The sequence below is a fragment of the Temnothorax longispinosus genome, chromosome 12 (genome assembly GCF_030848805.1).
Source record: "Temnothorax longispinosus isolate EJ_2023e chromosome 12, Tlon_JGU_v1, whole genome shotgun sequence".
Taxonomy (NCBI): domain Eukaryota; kingdom Metazoa; phylum Arthropoda; class Insecta; order Hymenoptera; family Formicidae; genus Temnothorax; species Temnothorax longispinosus.
In genome coordinates, this window is record NC_092369.1 from 8,305,370 (window position 1) to 8,324,316 (window position 18,947).

Here is an 18,947-nt window from a genome sequence, read left to right on the forward strand (position 1 = left end):
TCATATATTCATAATATATAATATTCAGAGGGTCATGGAATTACCGGAGGAGCTTCCAGTGCGGCTTTTTGTGTAAATGGGTATACGGGAACCTAACCGAAAATATGTAAATGCGATCGATCGGAGTTTCCCGGGCTATAGGATCTGAAGGATGTATATGCATATATACGAATAAAGACTAATCGTAAACGACCTACAACGCGCAAATCATTGTCAGCGTGACGTGGCTGTGGCATTGATTCGCAAAACTGATCGATACACGTTTAACGCACAGTATTCGTACCGAGATTGCTTCGAATAAAGCGCGTGTTGTTCGGGAAATCGGGCGCGCGTTTCCCACATCGGCCTTGTCATGCTTACACTTTCGACTCTGTTTATATCACTGGTCCGACAGCTCGTCCGATGATTCTCGGACACCTCGTATAGTATAGAATATACGTACACGTATATATAGATGCTGATGTACAACGTACGTGCGCAACGGTTGAGAGAAATATATAGGCAAATGCAGATGTACGGATACCGACACGAGTTTGCGTGCACGCGGCTGGTATCGCGCCGAAAATAGTCGGCTGGTGCGAAAAGAAACACAATTAACGCGTTCCTCGCGTCGAACTATCGCATCGGCAATACCATGGATGCCGAAAATGAACGGTCGTTCCTAGCTTCGAAGATTGCAAGTTACGCCGTTGTCGAGCCACGTAAACGAAACCTTTTGCTTTTAAAAAAAAGTCCCCGAAGGATATTTGAGCTTCGATGTCCGGAGAGACGGTCGCGAATCAGATATCATTTAATATAAATGGCAAAGTAATAAGTAATTACTTAATAATATTATTATTAGACAAGTAATTATTTGATATTTTTATTAGATATTGAAATGTATAAAGAATCAGAAAATAAAATTGATAACGTTCTCTCTTTCATTTGCGGGTTAATAGGTTCATATAATCCTGAATATATTAATGTGAAATATGGGTAAATATACGTGACGTTTCAAGTTTCACGGACAATTCATAATTTTATGCTATGCCCTTTAGGATTAAACGGTACTGTGCCATCTTTCTCTAAGCTCGATTGTACCACTCCTCTATCGCAATATGGCGTCTTTTATTCTGGATTCTGAGACGTTGTCATGATTGATAATCCCGTTAAAATCGGATGATTGATTTCACTTCGCACTTTATCCAGCTTTGCGTTGAAATTCTTAAATTTTCTAACAGCGTCATGCTGACATATCACATTTCTTGATATAATTCATTTAAAATATATAGTATTATATAATAAAGTTCATTGATCGCGAACAGAAAAATATGGAGCGATAGAGAAATAGTGCATTATGGAGCGTTACACTTGCTAAAATAATGCGACATAATTTTACGTTATTCAAACACACGCTATGTATGCTTAATTAGCGGTGTGCACGTGATCGCCTGTGCTCTCCTTAATTTGCGTGCCTTTAACGCGGCATAGGCGTGTGCTTCACGTTTGTGCTCGCTGTGCTGATCGTGCCCATCGTTCTAGATCCTCTCATATGTTATATATTTATAAGGTGACCGGATGTCCTACTTTTAAACAATATATTAATCCCCATAATGTATTACTTTGTCACGATTTTGTTGCAATAAACTTTCGTGCTTGTATTTTGATGCGAAATTAATTTAACTTGGAAATAATCGTAAAATAATTCCAAAAAGATGTCTAAAGCTTTATAAAAGAGCTGCACAAAAAACATGGAAATAATTGTAATTAAATTCAATCAAACGATCAATCTTAATTTTTATATTTAGAGTACACCACTTAGTCTATTATCATCATAATGTTTATTTCCCAGAGCAAAAATGACTACAGATTATGGGATCATAATTATAAAAATCTGATCGCTTTGTACATCTGTGAGCGTATTTGGCAGCGAGCTCTGTACGAGTAGCGATGGCATCTCGATATTCTCGAAAAAGCCAACAGATACATAATAGTTTTTAAGATAAATTTTTCAATTCTACAAATTTTACAAACTACAAATGTGTATTACTTCGAACATTCTTGCACGTAAAGTTAAATACATTGCGATATTGCTTTTGACACTTGCTCGAATTCCGATATCGTAATCGCAAGATAGACGTTGGTGCCTTCTCAAGAATACTTTTGGCTTGCATACTTAAAAAATTACGAATTGATCGCTTTCCAGGGCCATCGCTATCCGCGCGGCTCCAGCGCTGCGCTACCAGAACGCGAGAACGGCCGCAACGCCAGTGCAGAAGTCGATAAACGTTCGAAAATAGCTGCTACGTATACCGGAATAGACCGCGCGAGCACCGCGCGTTTAATTAGCTCTCTCTGGGCTTGGGCTTGGAGCTTTATGGAGCCTACTTCTCTTGCTGCGCTATCGCGCCATGTAAGTTTGGAATTAAAATGACTCCGGGGCACCCGGGTGCGCAAGTATGAATCTAGGATCTTGAAATGTGCGACGAAGCTTCCTGTTCTTTAAACGTATGGTAATTGTACGGTCCGAACGGGAACAGAGACGTGCGGACGTGAAAATCTAGAGTTCGGCTCGTTCCATAATCATTGACAGCAACGTCATTGATACCAAGAGTGTCCGTGATACCGCGTCCATGTCTCACTGTAATGAGATCCTTGGGGAAAAAATAATGTCCATCCTTCCTTAAAATGTTGAAGCTTTGATCTCTCTTGATTTATAAAGAATTAGAGAAATTTTCCATTTCAAGTAAATATCAACTTCAAATCTATGGACCATAAATCTCGTTATGTGGGTGCATGGATCGTTCGGGACGCTCTGTATATAACGGAAGGATATGCTATCGTGAAAGCGGTGCGATGTTGTGAAACCACAGAGATCACCGATGCCACACACACATCGATAGTTCACATATGCAGAAAGCATCGTTAACGCTTACCGACTAGACACACGCTGAGGAAGGATAAAATAGAGAGGCAGAGAGTGTGAAGGAGACAGTGAGAGTGAGAGTGAGGCGCGCGAATCAAAAAAAGGTATGCCCAGAGCAAAGAAGAGGAAGAACACCGACTCGTGCATCAAAGTAGCCGAAGAGATCCCGAAGTGTTGGAGTAATCTCGTAGAAAAATGTGGAGTTTCCGGGTCGCCCACATATTACAGATCTCTCCTCCATCCCCGCTTTCCGAATCGCGTACCACGCGATTTATGTACAACGTGTGTATTGAGGAGAGAGCCTCGGTGCTAGAACGATTAAGTGTGCAGGAGATGGTGAAGTAGCCCCGACACTAAAATATTATCTCAAAGTTTAGGAGGGTTGATCTCTTCTCTCGCTCTCGGGGATCTCGGACTCATCGTCTTCTCGATCGGCAGCCAGTATACGAAATAGTGTTTCATTCGTTGTCGGTCGAGTCGACATGCTCTATGTGAGTACATACTACGGTACAATCGCACACTGTTACAGTGGTTAAGAGAGAAGAGATAAGAGAGGAAGAGACAAAGAGGGAGAGATAGAAAGGAGAGTGAGAGCGAGAAAGAGAAAGAGAAAGAGAGGGAGAGAAAGAGAGAGATAATATATACATATGCACATCACGTATGGTTGCATTTATATACATATATGTACATATGGATGCTGTGTATGTATACTCTGTGATTTATATAGGTATGTGTTATTGAGAGGGAGAGAGAGAGAGAGAGATAGAGATAGAGAAAGATATATATGTATGTACAGCACATTGTTCTCTACTAGAGCTTACTAAATGCGTGATCGAACCGAGTACTCGTCCGAGAGTAACCTGCAACAGCGAAACAATAGCCTGTCACTGCCTCCCTGGGGTCATGTACTTACATGTCTAGGTATTTTTTAGTCACGAGGAGCAGAAGGAGGAAGAAAGAAAAAAGGAGAGAGAAAGAAAGAGAAAGAGGGAGGAGAGTAAGAAGAATGTCTCGGATCGCCTAACGTGATATACTCCTGTAAAGCAAAAGTTCAGGAAGTAGAACATACTGATCCATCCAGGGCTTTTCACGAACTTCTCATGGTCCCTTTCGCCACCGATAATATCTTTCTCATCTAGAACGCGCCAACAATCTCAAATCGATATCCGAACATTTGACAGAAAGGTCGCTGTAAGTGTCATATGCTTTTAAAATTATATTTACTTTGAAAAAGGTTTTACATGTTAGGTTTTATATGTTAGGATCGATAGAATAAGGTCGATTATTGCCACATACTAAATTATTCATGTGACAAAAAAAAGTGCCTACGTTCTGTATAAATGTTATTTAGAAAAATAGATTAGAAAAATAACTGCTACAACTATTATTTAGAAAAATAGCTAGAAATTTTTATATTCGATAGTTACAGATCTTCCTTTATGTCAAGACTTGTCTTGTGTCAACAACTAGTCGCGTAAGTTTTCAAACAAGTTACCAACAATGAAAAAATACTGTTAAAAGAAATTAATTGTTCTTGTTTTTTATGTTTAGATATCGCATATATAGGACATAAAAACGTAATAAATATCCCGCAAAGAAAGAATAATATTTAAGAAATATAAGAAAAAAAATGTAGAATAAATTATTCATGATATATTTTCTGTTATTTACGATAAACGCAATATTACATATAAGTAAGGTCTAAAATTCTCGTCTACAATAGCCGTAAGAGTATGCAGTAAAACGTAAGCAGTAAGCTATTGGCTAATGGGATTTTTACAATCCAAGAATAATCGATCTGTGGTTGGTCCAATAGCTTACTGCTTACGTCTTACTGCATACTCTTATGGCTATTGTAGCCGAGCCATAAAGCGTCGTCTACGATGGCAGCAAGAGTATGCAGTAAGACGTAAGCAGTAAGTTATTGACCAACCACAGTCGATTATTTTTGGATTGTAAAAATCCCATTAGTCAATAACTTACTGCTTACGTCTTACTGTATACTCCTGCTGCCATTGTAGACGACGCTTAAGAGTGTTTAATTATCCACTTTCGTTAAGTTGCGGCCATCTCAAGTTTGAGATTACATTTTATGGGTAGTTTCGTGATAAGCCGAGCGGAGTGAGCATGAATTACGAAATTTGCACTGTATTCTGAGCAAATATCGATCGTCTGGAAGCGGATCGAGCGCAAAGTACTGGCGCAGAGAAGAACTGGCGAAAGACAGAGAGCGAAGGAAGAATAGAGCGTTAAATTTACAGCAAGAAAAACTCGGCAAGCGATGCTTTGCGACAATTGAAGCTACTCGCCATGCAATCTGGATATATTAGATTACAATTGGGTTCCGCGCCAATGAAAACGCACGACCAAGTCATTAATTCGATGCCGAATCGCGTCCACGTATGCGGCTGGTTCGCCGCGCTCTCGAACCTTTGATTATCCCATTCGCAGACGCAAGTCCCATAACTAAAATCCCGAGGAAACCCGTTTCGTCTCAGGCGACGTAAACAAATTACAAGCGTGTCAAATAGAAATATTCTATCTAAGCAAAAAATTGTCGAGCAAAAAATTGCGTACGCAGAGTAATAGACTTTTTTATATGCAATAGCATGCTTTGAACACGGTAAACGCAAATATGCCTCATGTAAAATGAAAATCACTCCTCTTGATCGTTTCGCACGTGGGGCCATAGCGTTTACTGTATTCCGTCGTATGTTATTGCAAAAGCTCCCAGACCAAAGTTTTTACACAAAAGCGAAAGTGCTTCGAAATGCTAATCTTGAAAATCCACCATTTTTACGATAAGCCTTAGATAGAAATTGCTAAAATTGAGAGACTATTTTGCGCTGAACGCGATGCTTTACGATGTATGTACAGAATATACGATGTCGCAAAAAAATTCCTAGTTAATGCCGAATTGCCGGATGTGAGTTATTGAGTTCTATTATGTTTCGCCGTCTCGCGGAAATGCGACAATCGGCGACGGAGCGCTTCAAACTGCATAGCAATCGAAAGACAGACAGAGGAGAAAAAATGCAATGCAGCGTGAGGCGCAATAACGTGAAGAATCGGAGTCGGACATTTATAATAATAAACAAAAAAATTAGTCAACAAATAGTCCGCGGAACTTAAGATTCTCGCCGACTTACTCGGGATACTTGACATTGGGCAGAGCCTTGAGGAAGCAGCGTTGACGCAGTATGCCTTCCCACAGCTGCACGCCGACAATGCCGAATATGAAGAAAACGAAGAAGCACAATAACAAGACGTTGCCCAGCATGGGAAGGGTGTCGAGCAGCAACATCACCAGTATCCGCATACCTATCGGAGGTGTTCGTGAAAATAACACTTCGTAATCGATTAATAACACGCAAATGTATAATGCCATGTGTAATTATCATCATAATTCGTTATCGAATTATTGAACAAATGCAACATCGATTCTGCTCGCGGATATTCTTACCTCGGATACTGAAATAAGCCGGTATTCATAGTCGGTTCTTATTTCAAGACCGCGTCTTAAGTACAATCTTAAGATGTTATGAACCAATCACAGAGCCGTATTAGCATCTTAAGACATTACTTGAGACGGTCTTTGAAATAAGAACCGACTATGAATACCGGCCTATTTTAATATCCGAGGTAAGAATAGTTTAATGTTATCTTGATTGTTTATTTTTGTTACAAATACACGCGATAAATTGAAAATATATTCTACACGGAATGATTCAAATTTTTAATTTTAATTTTAATAATAAGCATATTGACAAATATCTATGCTATTTATTAAAAAAAAAAAGAATAGTTTTTGGTGAAATCATTATTCATAAAAATTGGTTAGCTCCAACGTTAAATATCTCAATCACTGACGTTTAAATTCAGAGAAAGAAATTTAAAGCCACAATAAAATTTTATATTATTCAATTTTGCCTTAAAAATAGCTTGTATAAAATTTTTCTAAAAAACGATTTAAATGCCTTGATAGTATGGAGGTAAAATAATCAGGACATAATATATATGTACACATTGATCATTGAAGGATCTGCTATTAAAATTAAGGTCGCGAGTTCCGCGACGCGTGTACATATTTCGCGCTTACGCGAAATTCATCCTTGAATTTCGATCTTAACGTTTGTAGCTACATAAATGCCTCTTCTTGGCAACTTTACTCGTTCTTGTTTAATATAATTATATGTACTCCTCTACCCTCGCCACGTTTCAATTCCAATATGAAATCAACTGTGAATGCGTTACGATTTGTATGAGATGGTTATGCACCTGGCAATGCACCGTGAAATCGAAGACGGAAGCAAACTGGAGTTAACTGTCAAAATTTCTGACATATCGCAAAGATCTCATTACTTACTTGGTATTCGATTGATCGCTCGTAATGGCCTTAATACTCTTATCGTTCGGATGGCTGACAGATTCATATTTTCCACGTTTAGGCAGTATTCGAAAGCGCTACAACCAAGTCACTTTTTAATCTTTTTTAACATTTATTTTACAATTTATTTTATAATTTATCACAGTAAAATCTTTTTGTAATTTTTTTGTAATTAGTTAGGAAGAATTTTGAAATTAAATTTTAAGAGAAATTAAATTGTGAGTTTAAAAAAATATAATAATATATTTTTCACATAATCTGAACAGAAAATATATAAAATATTATAAACGTAAAATAATTTCAATTGATTATTATAATTATTGTAACATTATCACAATTGTTGCTAGGAAGTTATGTATTTTTATTCCATATTGTTATCTATCGTAAATGCATTTCATGCAGATTTTCGCAGATTTTATACAAAAACTTTTTGAAACACGACAAGTTCTCGGAAAATTAGGAAACTTAATGAATTCGAATGAAATACTTACCCAGCCACCACTATAAAGAAATCTAATCTATTCCAGGAATCCGCGAGATAAGTTCCTTTACCGTAAATCCCCATCGCCACCATCTTTATGGTCATTTCCAAGGAAAAGAAGGCAAAAATGATATCATCAAACATCTGAAAGAAATAGACAGGACTTAATTAAAACCGAGTATGATCGGCGTAATTCACCATGATTGATTTAGCGCACTCTATTAGAGGTTTCGATTAACGGCTGTACCATGTCAGTAATTTTCTCATCTCTTTCCCATCCCATCCCATCCTCATCCTCCTCCTCATCCTTCTTTTCCGCCACCTTTTCCGCTAGACTAATTGCGAGCCGGCCGGAAACCGTGTCAAGATGCATAATCGATTAACTCGCTTAACAGCGCGTCGTATAATCGCTGCCTTCACGCGAAAATTCTCCATAAGTTGACTTAATGGAATTTTAAATATTCTTATTCCGATATCGGACTTTTCTCCCTGGCACGCGAATATGCAAATGCGATACTCGGGATCGCGAAGGTAGCCGTTCTTATGGAAATGGCTCTTACTTAAATAAATCCGATACGCTACACTTCGCTTTCTTAAATCCGAATGCGATAACGCGGATTACGCCGGTTCCTCTCCTTCATTCATTTTCCTCTTTTTCCAACCAGCTGTCGCGAGATATGAGTATACGTACCTGCAGTATCTTACATCGATTCGTTACACACTGGTCGTCCACGCACGGCTGGTACATCCCGAGCGTGATGCAGTTCAGGAGGATCACCATCATGCTCACCCTTTCGAACCACGTGAGTCTTTGTTAAGGAAAAGATAGCTAGGCATTTTTCAGTTTTTGCTGATTAAAGGTAACAGATTGCGAGCGGGCTATAAAAGTATATGAGAAACCTATTAGAAATATCTCGCACTCAATTATGCATTAACTCCTTTCTAACCATTTATGTTGTAAATAAATATTTCTCAATTTCTGTAATATATGAATATGATTCTCATCGCCATTATTTGCATGAAAATTATATACTGAGCATCGAAATGTTGCTACGAGCGGTTAAAATAGAGACATTTTTTCGTATTTATTAAATAACCATTTGTCTTGATTGAATACAATCGGTATTAATAATTGCACATGTAATCTCATTATGGCAATGCACAATTTTTTCCTGACGTCGATCGATGAAAGCCAGATCACCGTAAACAGCGAACTGATTGTCGTTGCCAAGTGATTATCATCTAAATATCGCGCGTTTCTCGCAGCGCGTTTCTGAACATGCCAATTTAAACAGACAAGTTGTGTGATTACATCTAATCACGTGTCTCTAATCTCCGCGTATGGAAAAAAATGCCGCAGACGAATACACAATATTGAATAAAATATTCAATTGTACTGTTCAATCATTATTACATTCACGATTTGTTTAAACATCCAATTTTTCTTTTACATCACGATATACAAGTGCTAACATATTGAAATTTGATATAAGGTCAAATTGAAATCGAGAATCAAGATGTTTGTACAAGTGATCCGATGCAGCGAGTTTCCGCTCGTATAATTAGCAGCTATCAGTTTTCGGTAGTTTAATAGAGTTTTAATAGGGTTGTGATATCTCAGTATCGAATGTGATTATTAATTACATGCAAGTATCATTTTCAAATCCTTTAAATGCTAAACAATTATTATATGTTAAACATAAATTTTATCTTACATGTAACATAAATTTCGTGTAAGGACATTTATAGTATGAATCTTAACTTTTAATAATATCAATTAATCTTTTTAGAAGTTCTTGATTTTATTTGTTAAAGATAAATCTGTTTAATTTGAACATATATGATTGTTCTATTTATATCTAAGTAAGGTATTTTTAATTATCTTTTCCATCTGTGCAATACTTATGACAGAACGTAACATTTTATCATGATATCCTTTTAATGCGAAGATAAATCGAAGTGCGTGACGCACGAGAGTAAGAAACCGAGACATCGATTTCCTAGCAGCCGCGATTCGTATTCCACCCTTGGTTTGCGCGACGGTGTGTTAGACGATATGTCGCGATATTCATCAACGTCGCGTGCAAGCGGCTATTCACGTGTTAGCTAGCTGGCTACTGACATCGACTTACACGCGAGGCCGACGCCCTTCTCGAAAGATTAAGAGTAAGAAGCACTGTTAAGATAAGGATTGCCGCAATCTCTTATCTCAATTGAAATTCTTTTTAGCGCTACTTGTTGCACTCAATTAATTATTGGCAATGGAAACGAGCCGCGTCTCCGAATTACACCGAATCGATCGACATATGTAGTCGCCGAGAGAACTGCCCGAAAATAAGTGGGCCATATATATGGTATGACATCTGAACTTGAACCCGTCTATCTTCATAAATGACCTTTGTTACTTTTTATGATACCCGGACGATAAATGGTCCGACCGGGCGCGCAGGAAATTGGTAAACTAAAAATAAATCGATCACCGCTTATCACACGAACGGAATGGTACATCTCGATGTTAGATGGGACGGCTCTTCAGGATATATTCATATAGTCAGAGATTGGGGAGTAATTAGCCTAATGAAAGGACAAAATTGACACACGACGATTCGTCTGCCCGCAAATCAATCTGCCATTAGGCTCCCTAAAACATTTCCATCTAATCTCAGCAGAAATTTCATTATGGATATAGAGTTCGAGGTATGTGTATTACGGAAAGAGGGAGATTCACAGAAAGCTCTCGGCGAATAAAATAATAAATCTCATTTAGTTAATTAAAAATGGATTCTCTAACAAAAATTTAATTTAAATCGTAACAATCTCTGTTCATGCATATCCAACGATTGAAATATCGGATTTGTCATTTCATACGACACTTTCACGATAGATAAAACGTTTCTTTAGGCAACGCGAAGACATCTAAAAGAGTTTATTAAAACGTCCGCAATTTGACATATTAATATTATAAAAGACGTCTTTATTTTTCAAATGCGAGTTAGACGGTTTTATAACTCTTGTGTTGTATAGATCAATATTTCAAAAGCGCTCGCTTCTCGATTCGAATTAAACATAAAATCGTACAATCTACGCAGTTCACGGATGCATGATAGATTGCCGTATGATCGCAAAAGCCCGCGAAGCAATGGTGGTATCATAATAGCGATCTATCACGCCGACACGATCTCGCGTGCCAAGCGCCGATATCGACGAGCGTTTGTACGAGCGACTCTTAGCCTCCCCATGTGCTTACACAAACGGCCGCGAGCACCTGTAACGTCTCATCTCCGGCGAAGAACGGGAGCAACGACGAGTGGGTGAGGGAGCCTCGAAGGAAGACTCGCATTAAAAAGCAGCATGTCGGTGATTTTGACAAGCGAATCGCGAGGAACCTTCTGCGTTATCTGCTCTCACAAATGTGCTCGGAGTGTGTTCGATCAATAAACTAGGTTGGCCTCCACCGAGCTCTCTCTCTCTCTCTCTCTCTCTCTCTCTCTCTCTCTCTTCCTCTCCAGTATGCAACCCTCACATCTTGGTGAGCGTCGCCGCCCGTTAATGCAAAGGAGGCGATTGATGATAGACATTCATGCATTCCTCACGTTGACAGGTGCCCTTTGTTAGGACCGAAGATTTACATTCCCCAGAAACTCAAATAACATACTAGAAATAAACCCGAACATTAATATTTCAAAATAATAATATGTATTATATTAAAAGAAGAATAAGTTCCTACTATTCTTTACTTTAGTCTGAAATAGCGAAGGTAATAAAATGGAATTTTATCCGAAAATGTTTATTGCCAGTTTTGATTGTTAACTCTAAGTATCGGCGTCAAATAATTATAGGAAGTGTGACACAATTATTAACGCTCTAATTGCAAGGCATTTTGTTTAATCATTTTGCTGTATTAGCGGTATAAATGTAATTTTTTTAAAATACAGACTTGTGTATGCGTATTAATTGCACTTTGTATGCACGTAACGTGACACGTTGGTATTATATCACCGATGACATCATGACATTCAACATAATATAGGCGAATAATTAACGCAGACACATGAAAAATATCGATGTAATTATTAAAGTCGTATAATTAACGGCACAGGCACGATGTTTACGTATATCGAAATGATTGCTCTGTTATTCTTTCAGCAAATGCTCCAATTCACACACAATGAATTCCGCATTGGTGTGTACGGGTAGCACATCGCCCGACAGGTGTATCCGCTCAAGTAGAAAACGGCTGAATGTACGAGAGGCTTTGCGCGCTGAACCTAATGGATCGTGTTGTTGTTGCTGTTAACTTTCATCCCCTTACCAGGCATGCACCGCTCTTGTTACCAAGCCTTCCCTAGTAGGTTATTCATTTCTAACAGTTACATGAAGGACAAATGACTGCATTCCTCAACTGTTAAATTCGCAGTATACTAATACTGAGAGTTTTTAATGAGTAAAGCATAGCAAGTATATATAATTGTTTCTTTTATCATTGGATGATTATTATTATCAATTATCATATTTATCAAACAGATTTATTCACTCATTTTATCTCAATTAGACATCATCGTATATTAAATAATTCAAGATGTAACTGAATCACAGTGCTTTCAGAGACAATTTATCTCTTTGATTAAATATGTATATCATTAGTCTTTAATGTAGGTGATTAGATAATAAGAATTAATCTTCATTAGGTATTATATGTTCATTCCGTATGTATGTAAGAGAATATTACGATTGTTTTACACTTTCGCGAAATCATGCTGTATAAATCTTTTAGTAATATTTAGTCTTTAATCTTAATATATAATCCTATCATGTTTAGGTAATCTTAATTCCCTGTGAAACCTTTAGAATTATAGAGAACATCAATTATAGAATTAAAATATTAAAATGTAACATAGAAAAATAATGTATTAAGAGAGATTAATGAGAGAGCAATGTAATAAGATAGATAGATAGAGATAGATAGAGAAAGAAAGAAAGAAAAAATTTCATTTCTATACATATGTTAAGCATTCTTTCATTATCCATTGACTCAATTTCTCCTCATTTGCAGAAAACGATGTAACAAGAAAAAGAATGTATATTGAAAAGCATCGTATATTTTGTTGAAAACATAAATGACAAAGCAAATAACAATAACGACAAAGAAGTGGAAATGACGAGGTGGGAAAAGGCAGAATTATATAAATTGCATTCCCTGTTGCATACAACGTGTCCCAGAAACATCATATATTTTCCCAGAACACATTTTTTTCTACAAAATGAGACATATAGGATCTTTTTTATAGGATCTTTTTTTGTAAAGAAAAAAAGAGAAAGAGAGTTCTTTGAAATGTATTTAATGTCAAAATTTTTCAATTTTCGATATTTTGACGAGTATATGATGCTTGAAACTTCAGGCTTCTTGAAATAAAATATAAAATTCGGTTAAAATTAGAAAGAAAAAAAAGCAGAATAAGAGAGAAGATTATCTATTTATATTTTGCTTATTACATGCTTAATTTGTTGAAATTTAATTTTCGCTTTATAACACTCTACTCTGTAATACTGCCGATGTTTCTGCATTAAAGTAATTGCTCTTTTTTATGGAATGTTCTCCATCTACGGTTGAAACGGCATACGGTGGTACTCAGGACACGCAATCGGTGCTCAGTCAACAGGATGTCTGATATGAAGGAAAAAAGCCGCGGTAGAGTGACAGGGAAGTTGATCTGCGACCGAACTCCTTTCCGGATTCGTCGTTCACGCCACGATCGATTCAACGAAGTCGACGTTGCCTGGAAAGACCTAAATCAGCCTGAAAATCCTCCGTCAAGGAACGTTTCTCCTACTTATTTCAATTTAGATGGTCTCATCTCAAAAACCGTTTCGACAGCTGCTACTGAAGAAGGTTCGCTGCAATTTGTCGCGGTCGTTTGTAATGACAAAAACCGGAAGGCAGAATATACATGCAATTTGTCAGAGTTTTTTCTCTTTTTCTGCATTATTGCGATTCCGGACGGAAATCATAATAAGACTTTCAGATAAAGCGCGCGTCGTTCTGTCTGCGGAAAATCGAAAGCATCCGCGTTTCACGCTCGAATTACTACATCGATCGTGCCTGCTGACGACTCGGTTTCGCTGATTTTCGCGCAACTCGCTCGCGAATCGCAAATCTCACGAGAAACAAGTCTCTACGCAGAAATAGCTACGCAAGAATGCGCGTGCTCGATTTCTTTAAAATTATTTCAATGTATAACTTAATTAAAGTTATCCAAGTTATTAATTAATAATTATAAGAAAATAATAATTCTAAGAATTTAGATTTAAAATTATAGAATTAATGAAGAGACTTTTAATTAATTATAAAATTAATGGAGAGGATTTTTAAGATCTTTCAATTTTATTTATTAATTTTTTGTTTTAAATAAGTAATTGTATTGTGCAAGTCATTGAGTTTCTTTTAAGGAGTGAAAAGATGTTTTAAATCCCTATTTCTATTTTTGTCTCTAAATGTATCTTTCAGAAAATGAGAGAATTACTCAGGAGAATCTCTTGGGTAACAGACTGTGTTTCATACGGCCGCGTTGAATTCGGCCATGACGGAACTATTTTCACGCTCGGATATTCCAGGAACAAGAAACGAAACGGGCATTCCTCATTTCCGGAATGAGTAATTAAATCGTTACAAGAATAAACGCGAGCATTTTGCGAAAGGACAAATGCCTTCTATCTCGTAGATCCACGTGGATACGTGTGCTGCTAAAAATAAATCCCGCCCCGTTTTAACGCGCTCGGAGATAAGCATGGCAGCGCCAGCGGAAAATAATCAATTCGATTGCTCCGCACGTGAGCCGTAGGTGTTGCAAGACCCGGAGCCCTAGATAACCGTTTATCGTGCTATGTAATCTCTACCAGACTGAGGCCGCGACTTCTCGGCAACATAAATAATGGGGATGGAGTGCCGGAGCACACCGTGCCTAGTCAACATACCCCACTTTTCTTTACATAAATTATGAAAATTATGATTGTCTTTTCTCGCATATGCCGAGATCGAGCCCCGAAGTTGCGAAATTGCGCTGGAGTTAAACCTCAAAAGTGGCGGAATTCGCCTCAGGACTGACAGAACAGTAAAATAATAAATGAATATATAATTAAATTACTCATCCCACGATCTCTTCGCCGTCGCCCGATGCCTTTCAGGACTCCTCCTCCTCTCCTCGATCCTCCAGGTCCTCCTCCGTTGGTCCGTTGTCACATCTCCGTCGGCGCACTCACTCACGTTTACATGCAAAAATATCGTTGTTTATGATCACGCGACACTGCATGGCATTCCCGATATTAATCTCGCGACGCGGCGCGTACTACATTGCACGGCGACGAAAGAATTACGTCGGAGAAGCTATGAAAAAAACTATACTACGATCCGCTCGACGCCCGTCGGCCCGTCATGTCCCGTAGACGCTAACATAAGTATGTGGCGGAGAGAATTTTGTTAATCTCGCGATCAAGTTTACTCGCCATTCGTCAGGGGCAACCGTCTGAACCGTCGCGAGGACGATACACTTGCTGCTTATCAGGAGATTTTGATTAACTGCAATTAAATCATCGATTTATGAATATTCACATTTGCGCCTACCCCCTCCCCCCACGATCGCCAAATATATCACAACACGATTAAATAGGGTTAACGTACGACGTACGACGTTAAAGCTGGTCACACACACTTTTTCGTAACAGTAACAGTAGGATTTCGACCAATCGCGTTGCTCGATTCGAAAACGTACGGCCGTACGTTCCCGAATCAAGTAACACGATTGGTCGAAATCCTACTGTTACTGTTACGAAAAAGTGTGTGTCCGGGCCCTAATAGACTGCGCTCGCTAATTAAACACGCGGCGTCAATTGATTCAGGATGCGCTCGTATTCTTTATCCGTGTTTCGAAAAACGATGGCAACAATTCACTGGAGTCGTGCGACACGACGCGAGACGCGAGTCAAGTTGACGGTTGCGAAAAGCGAGGCCGATCGTCCGAAAGAATGTAATCGAAATGTCAATTAACCTCGGCAATCTGTATCCTATAAATTCCGCGAAGCACATGTATTAAATATTAAATGAACATTCGATATCACGGAATCGTCGGATCCGGCGACATGCAATACGATTCGAAAACAATAATGAGTACAGCGAGTATAGTAATAAAGGCTGCGTTCGAAAACTTCACTCGGGCACACCAGCGTCGTTCTGTCCTTGTTCAATTTTTAGTAAGTAACAAAAGATAGAATGTGCACCCAAGTGAAGTTCGAACACACTCGCGATCGCGCGGCGCCCGCGCCGCAGCGCCTCTGCCGGTGGTAGGGTTGGAGTGGGGGTAAAGTAACTAGACACAACAAACGCGCTCCGTGCTCCGTGCTAGTTCACCGTCACCCTACCTTCACTTCAACCCCACCTCCGGCCTCCGGCAGGCGCCGCGGCTCCGCGCGTGTCGGCGTGTCGCCGAATCCGACAGTTGAGATTACGAAAACCTGTGATATATGTGATATCGAATGTGTTTCGCGGAATTTATACGGATGCCGAGATATGTGTCGCATTCGGTGAATATTGACTTTCGATTGCATTCTTTCGAATGATCGGTCTCGCTTTTCTCAACCGTCAACTTGAATCGCGTCTCGCGTCGCGTCGCGCCGCGCCGCTCCAGAATGAAATTGCCGTCTTTCGGAACACGGATAAATAACGTCGTACGTTAACCTTATTTCGTGTTTTGACATTTGCCGATCGTCGGGGATAGACGCGAATGAGAACGTTCATAAATCGATGATTTAATTGCGGTTAATCAAAATCGTCTGACAAGCAGCAAGTGTAGCGTCCTCGCTCGACGGTTGCTGTTGGGCGATTCGAGTGAAGTTGGTCGCGAGATTTACGAAATTCTCTCCGCCATGTTAGCGTCTACCTGCGGGACATGACGGGCCGCCGGGCGTCGAGCGGATCGTATATAGCTTTGTTCGTAGCATCTCCGACGTAATTTTTCCGTCGCCGTGCAATCAAGTACACGCCGCGTCGCGAGATTATAATGCCGGGAGTGCCGTGCAAAGTGTCGCGCGATCACAAACGACGATATTTTCGTACGTGAACGCGGTGAACGTTGCAGCGTCGTGAGTGAGTGCGTCGACGGAGATGCAACGGATCAACGGAGCAGGATCGAGGAGAGGAGCAGGGGGCCTGGGAGGCATCGGGCGACGGCGGAGCGATCGTGAGGTGAGTAATTTTTCTTGTTATTCGTTTATTATTTGGCTGTTCTGTCAGTCCTGCGGGTTCCGCCACTTTCAAGGCGTCGCAAGCGGCTGCATATTTTCGTGTTAACTCATTCGGATAATTAATCCGCGAAAATTCATGCAAGTAATATTGCCATATTGCGACCGTGCGAATAAGAGAGACGCGACGTTCTCAATTTCGCAATTTCGGAGTTCGATCTCCGGCATACGTGAGGAGAGAACGTCGCGTCTCTCTTATTCGCACGGTCGCAATATTACTTGATTTTTCGCGGATTAATTATGCGAATGAGTTAACACGGAAATGTGCAGCCGCTTGCGACGCCGGCGGCCGCGATTGTTTCTCGCACTAGCATTTTTGAAATCAGACATCTGTTAAAATGACGTAAAAATAAAATTTTAAAAATTTAACGTACGCGTAAATAATTATTTACTTAAAGTATCAATTATTTCTTGGACGCTGCTTTAATTGTATAAATATTTTTATGTTACAGATCAACGCAGGGTTACGACTCCGCTGTTGCGCATCGGCCGGTGAGTTGTTTTTTTTAATTTATTTTATGTAAATAAGTGTGATCTGTACCCGTGCCGTCTCGGCCGTCCTGGTCGACGTGCCTATGACCGCGTTAAGTATTGTTCGTGTAAGGATTAATGTCGTTGCAGCACGCTGCAGTATTCTCTTGGCTCGTTGCGACAATACGCGACCGTTTACATAAATCTCGCACTACCGTCGAGTGTTATGAACGATGCGGAAGCACGCGAGATTTAGAATGCAATAGCCATTGAAGACACTGACCGATCGGAATGTGCAGGCGCTTTCGCAGAAATTTAATTACACATTAATTATGTACACATACAATAATTATATACATTAATGCAGACAGTTTTCACACAGCTTAAGTTATTCTTTGATATCTGCATTGCACAGCTCGTACATTTTTCCGATGAAAAATCGTTTCTTTAGTCAGAAGAAAAGAGAATCGAACAAAGAGAAGGACAGAAAAGATGTCATGTTTAATGTGAACTTATATTAATTGCTTTGTGTTGAAGTTTTATTATGAAAGATAACTTTTTATTGTATTATATTTTATATTTAATATGAAAAATATTCAGAAACAGACTTTTTGGTAAAAAAAGGTGTCTTATTACACTAACATTTTTTTGTAATTTTTAATAGAAATGTTATGTCAGTAATATCGATTAAAGAAACATCACTAGTTTAATAAAATTCGATGAAAAATTCTCATACAATGAATGTATTTTCAAATGTCGTGACCGACGTCATGACAGACGTCATTAGTGAGACATTATAAACAACGTTTTAAGGCTTTTAGAATAATTATGGATACTTTCATTAATTAATTACTTTTAATTAAAATGAGTCATATTGCATCGCGCGTATAGCTCCAAAGATATAAATTAATATTAATTTCTTATGCAGACGCTACCTGTAGGATATCAACTACGATATCAGTTGCACTGCAATGTTGCAACACACATACACAACACAAAACACACACACACACACACACACAAAGCGCCGATCAGCCTTCTGTGATAGGCGATTGATTTTTATGCACGCGCCTGTTATGTGTCGATCGGTCGGTGATGACCCGTCAACCTGTTTCTCATCGACGCCTCTCGCTCTCATCGGTGCTCATTTACGCGGCGCTTAATAGACAATCAAGCGGCCGAGGCGGCCGAGCAAATTGTTTCGATCGACTGCCGCTTCCGGCGACGTCCGAGGTCGCGGATGATTGCCTCGCTTTAGTCACTCGATTATTTTTCCCCGGTCCTACAAACGTCCTGACCTCGTACCCGTATTCGTCGTCGATCGATAAGACATCATCGAGAGGATCCAGCGAAAGAAGCTGGAGGAACGCGCGAAAATGTGGGGAGATCGACAGGAAACTGCTCTTGAGGCC

General features: G+C 39.3%; 1 protein-coding gene across 5 annotated transcripts in view; it reads right to left on the reverse strand.

The window, feature by feature from the left end:
* Positions 1–18,947, reverse strand: part of Ca-alpha1t (Ca[2+]-channel protein alpha[[1]] subunit T) — a 49,869-nt gene that overhangs the window by 25,201 nt on the left and 5,721 nt on the right. For 2 of the 5 annotated variants that reach the window (XM_071795503.1, XM_071795504.1), the window contains exons 2-6: positions 8,465–8,576; positions 7,784–7,917; positions 7,272–7,369; positions 6,055–6,226; positions 3,727–3,765 (exon numbers count right to left, since the gene is read on the reverse strand). In XM_071795503.1, the coding sequence (XP_071651604.1) occupies positions 3,727–3,765; positions 6,055–6,226; positions 7,272–7,369; positions 7,784–7,917; positions 8,465–8,576 (555 nt within the window). Of the gene's footprint in view, positions 1–442; positions 3,640–3,726; positions 3,766–6,054; positions 6,227–7,271; positions 7,370–7,783; positions 7,918–8,464; positions 8,577–18,947 lie in introns of those variants that run through there. The other 3 variants (XM_071795505.1, XM_071795507.1, XM_071795506.1) reach the window with 2 other exon arrangements.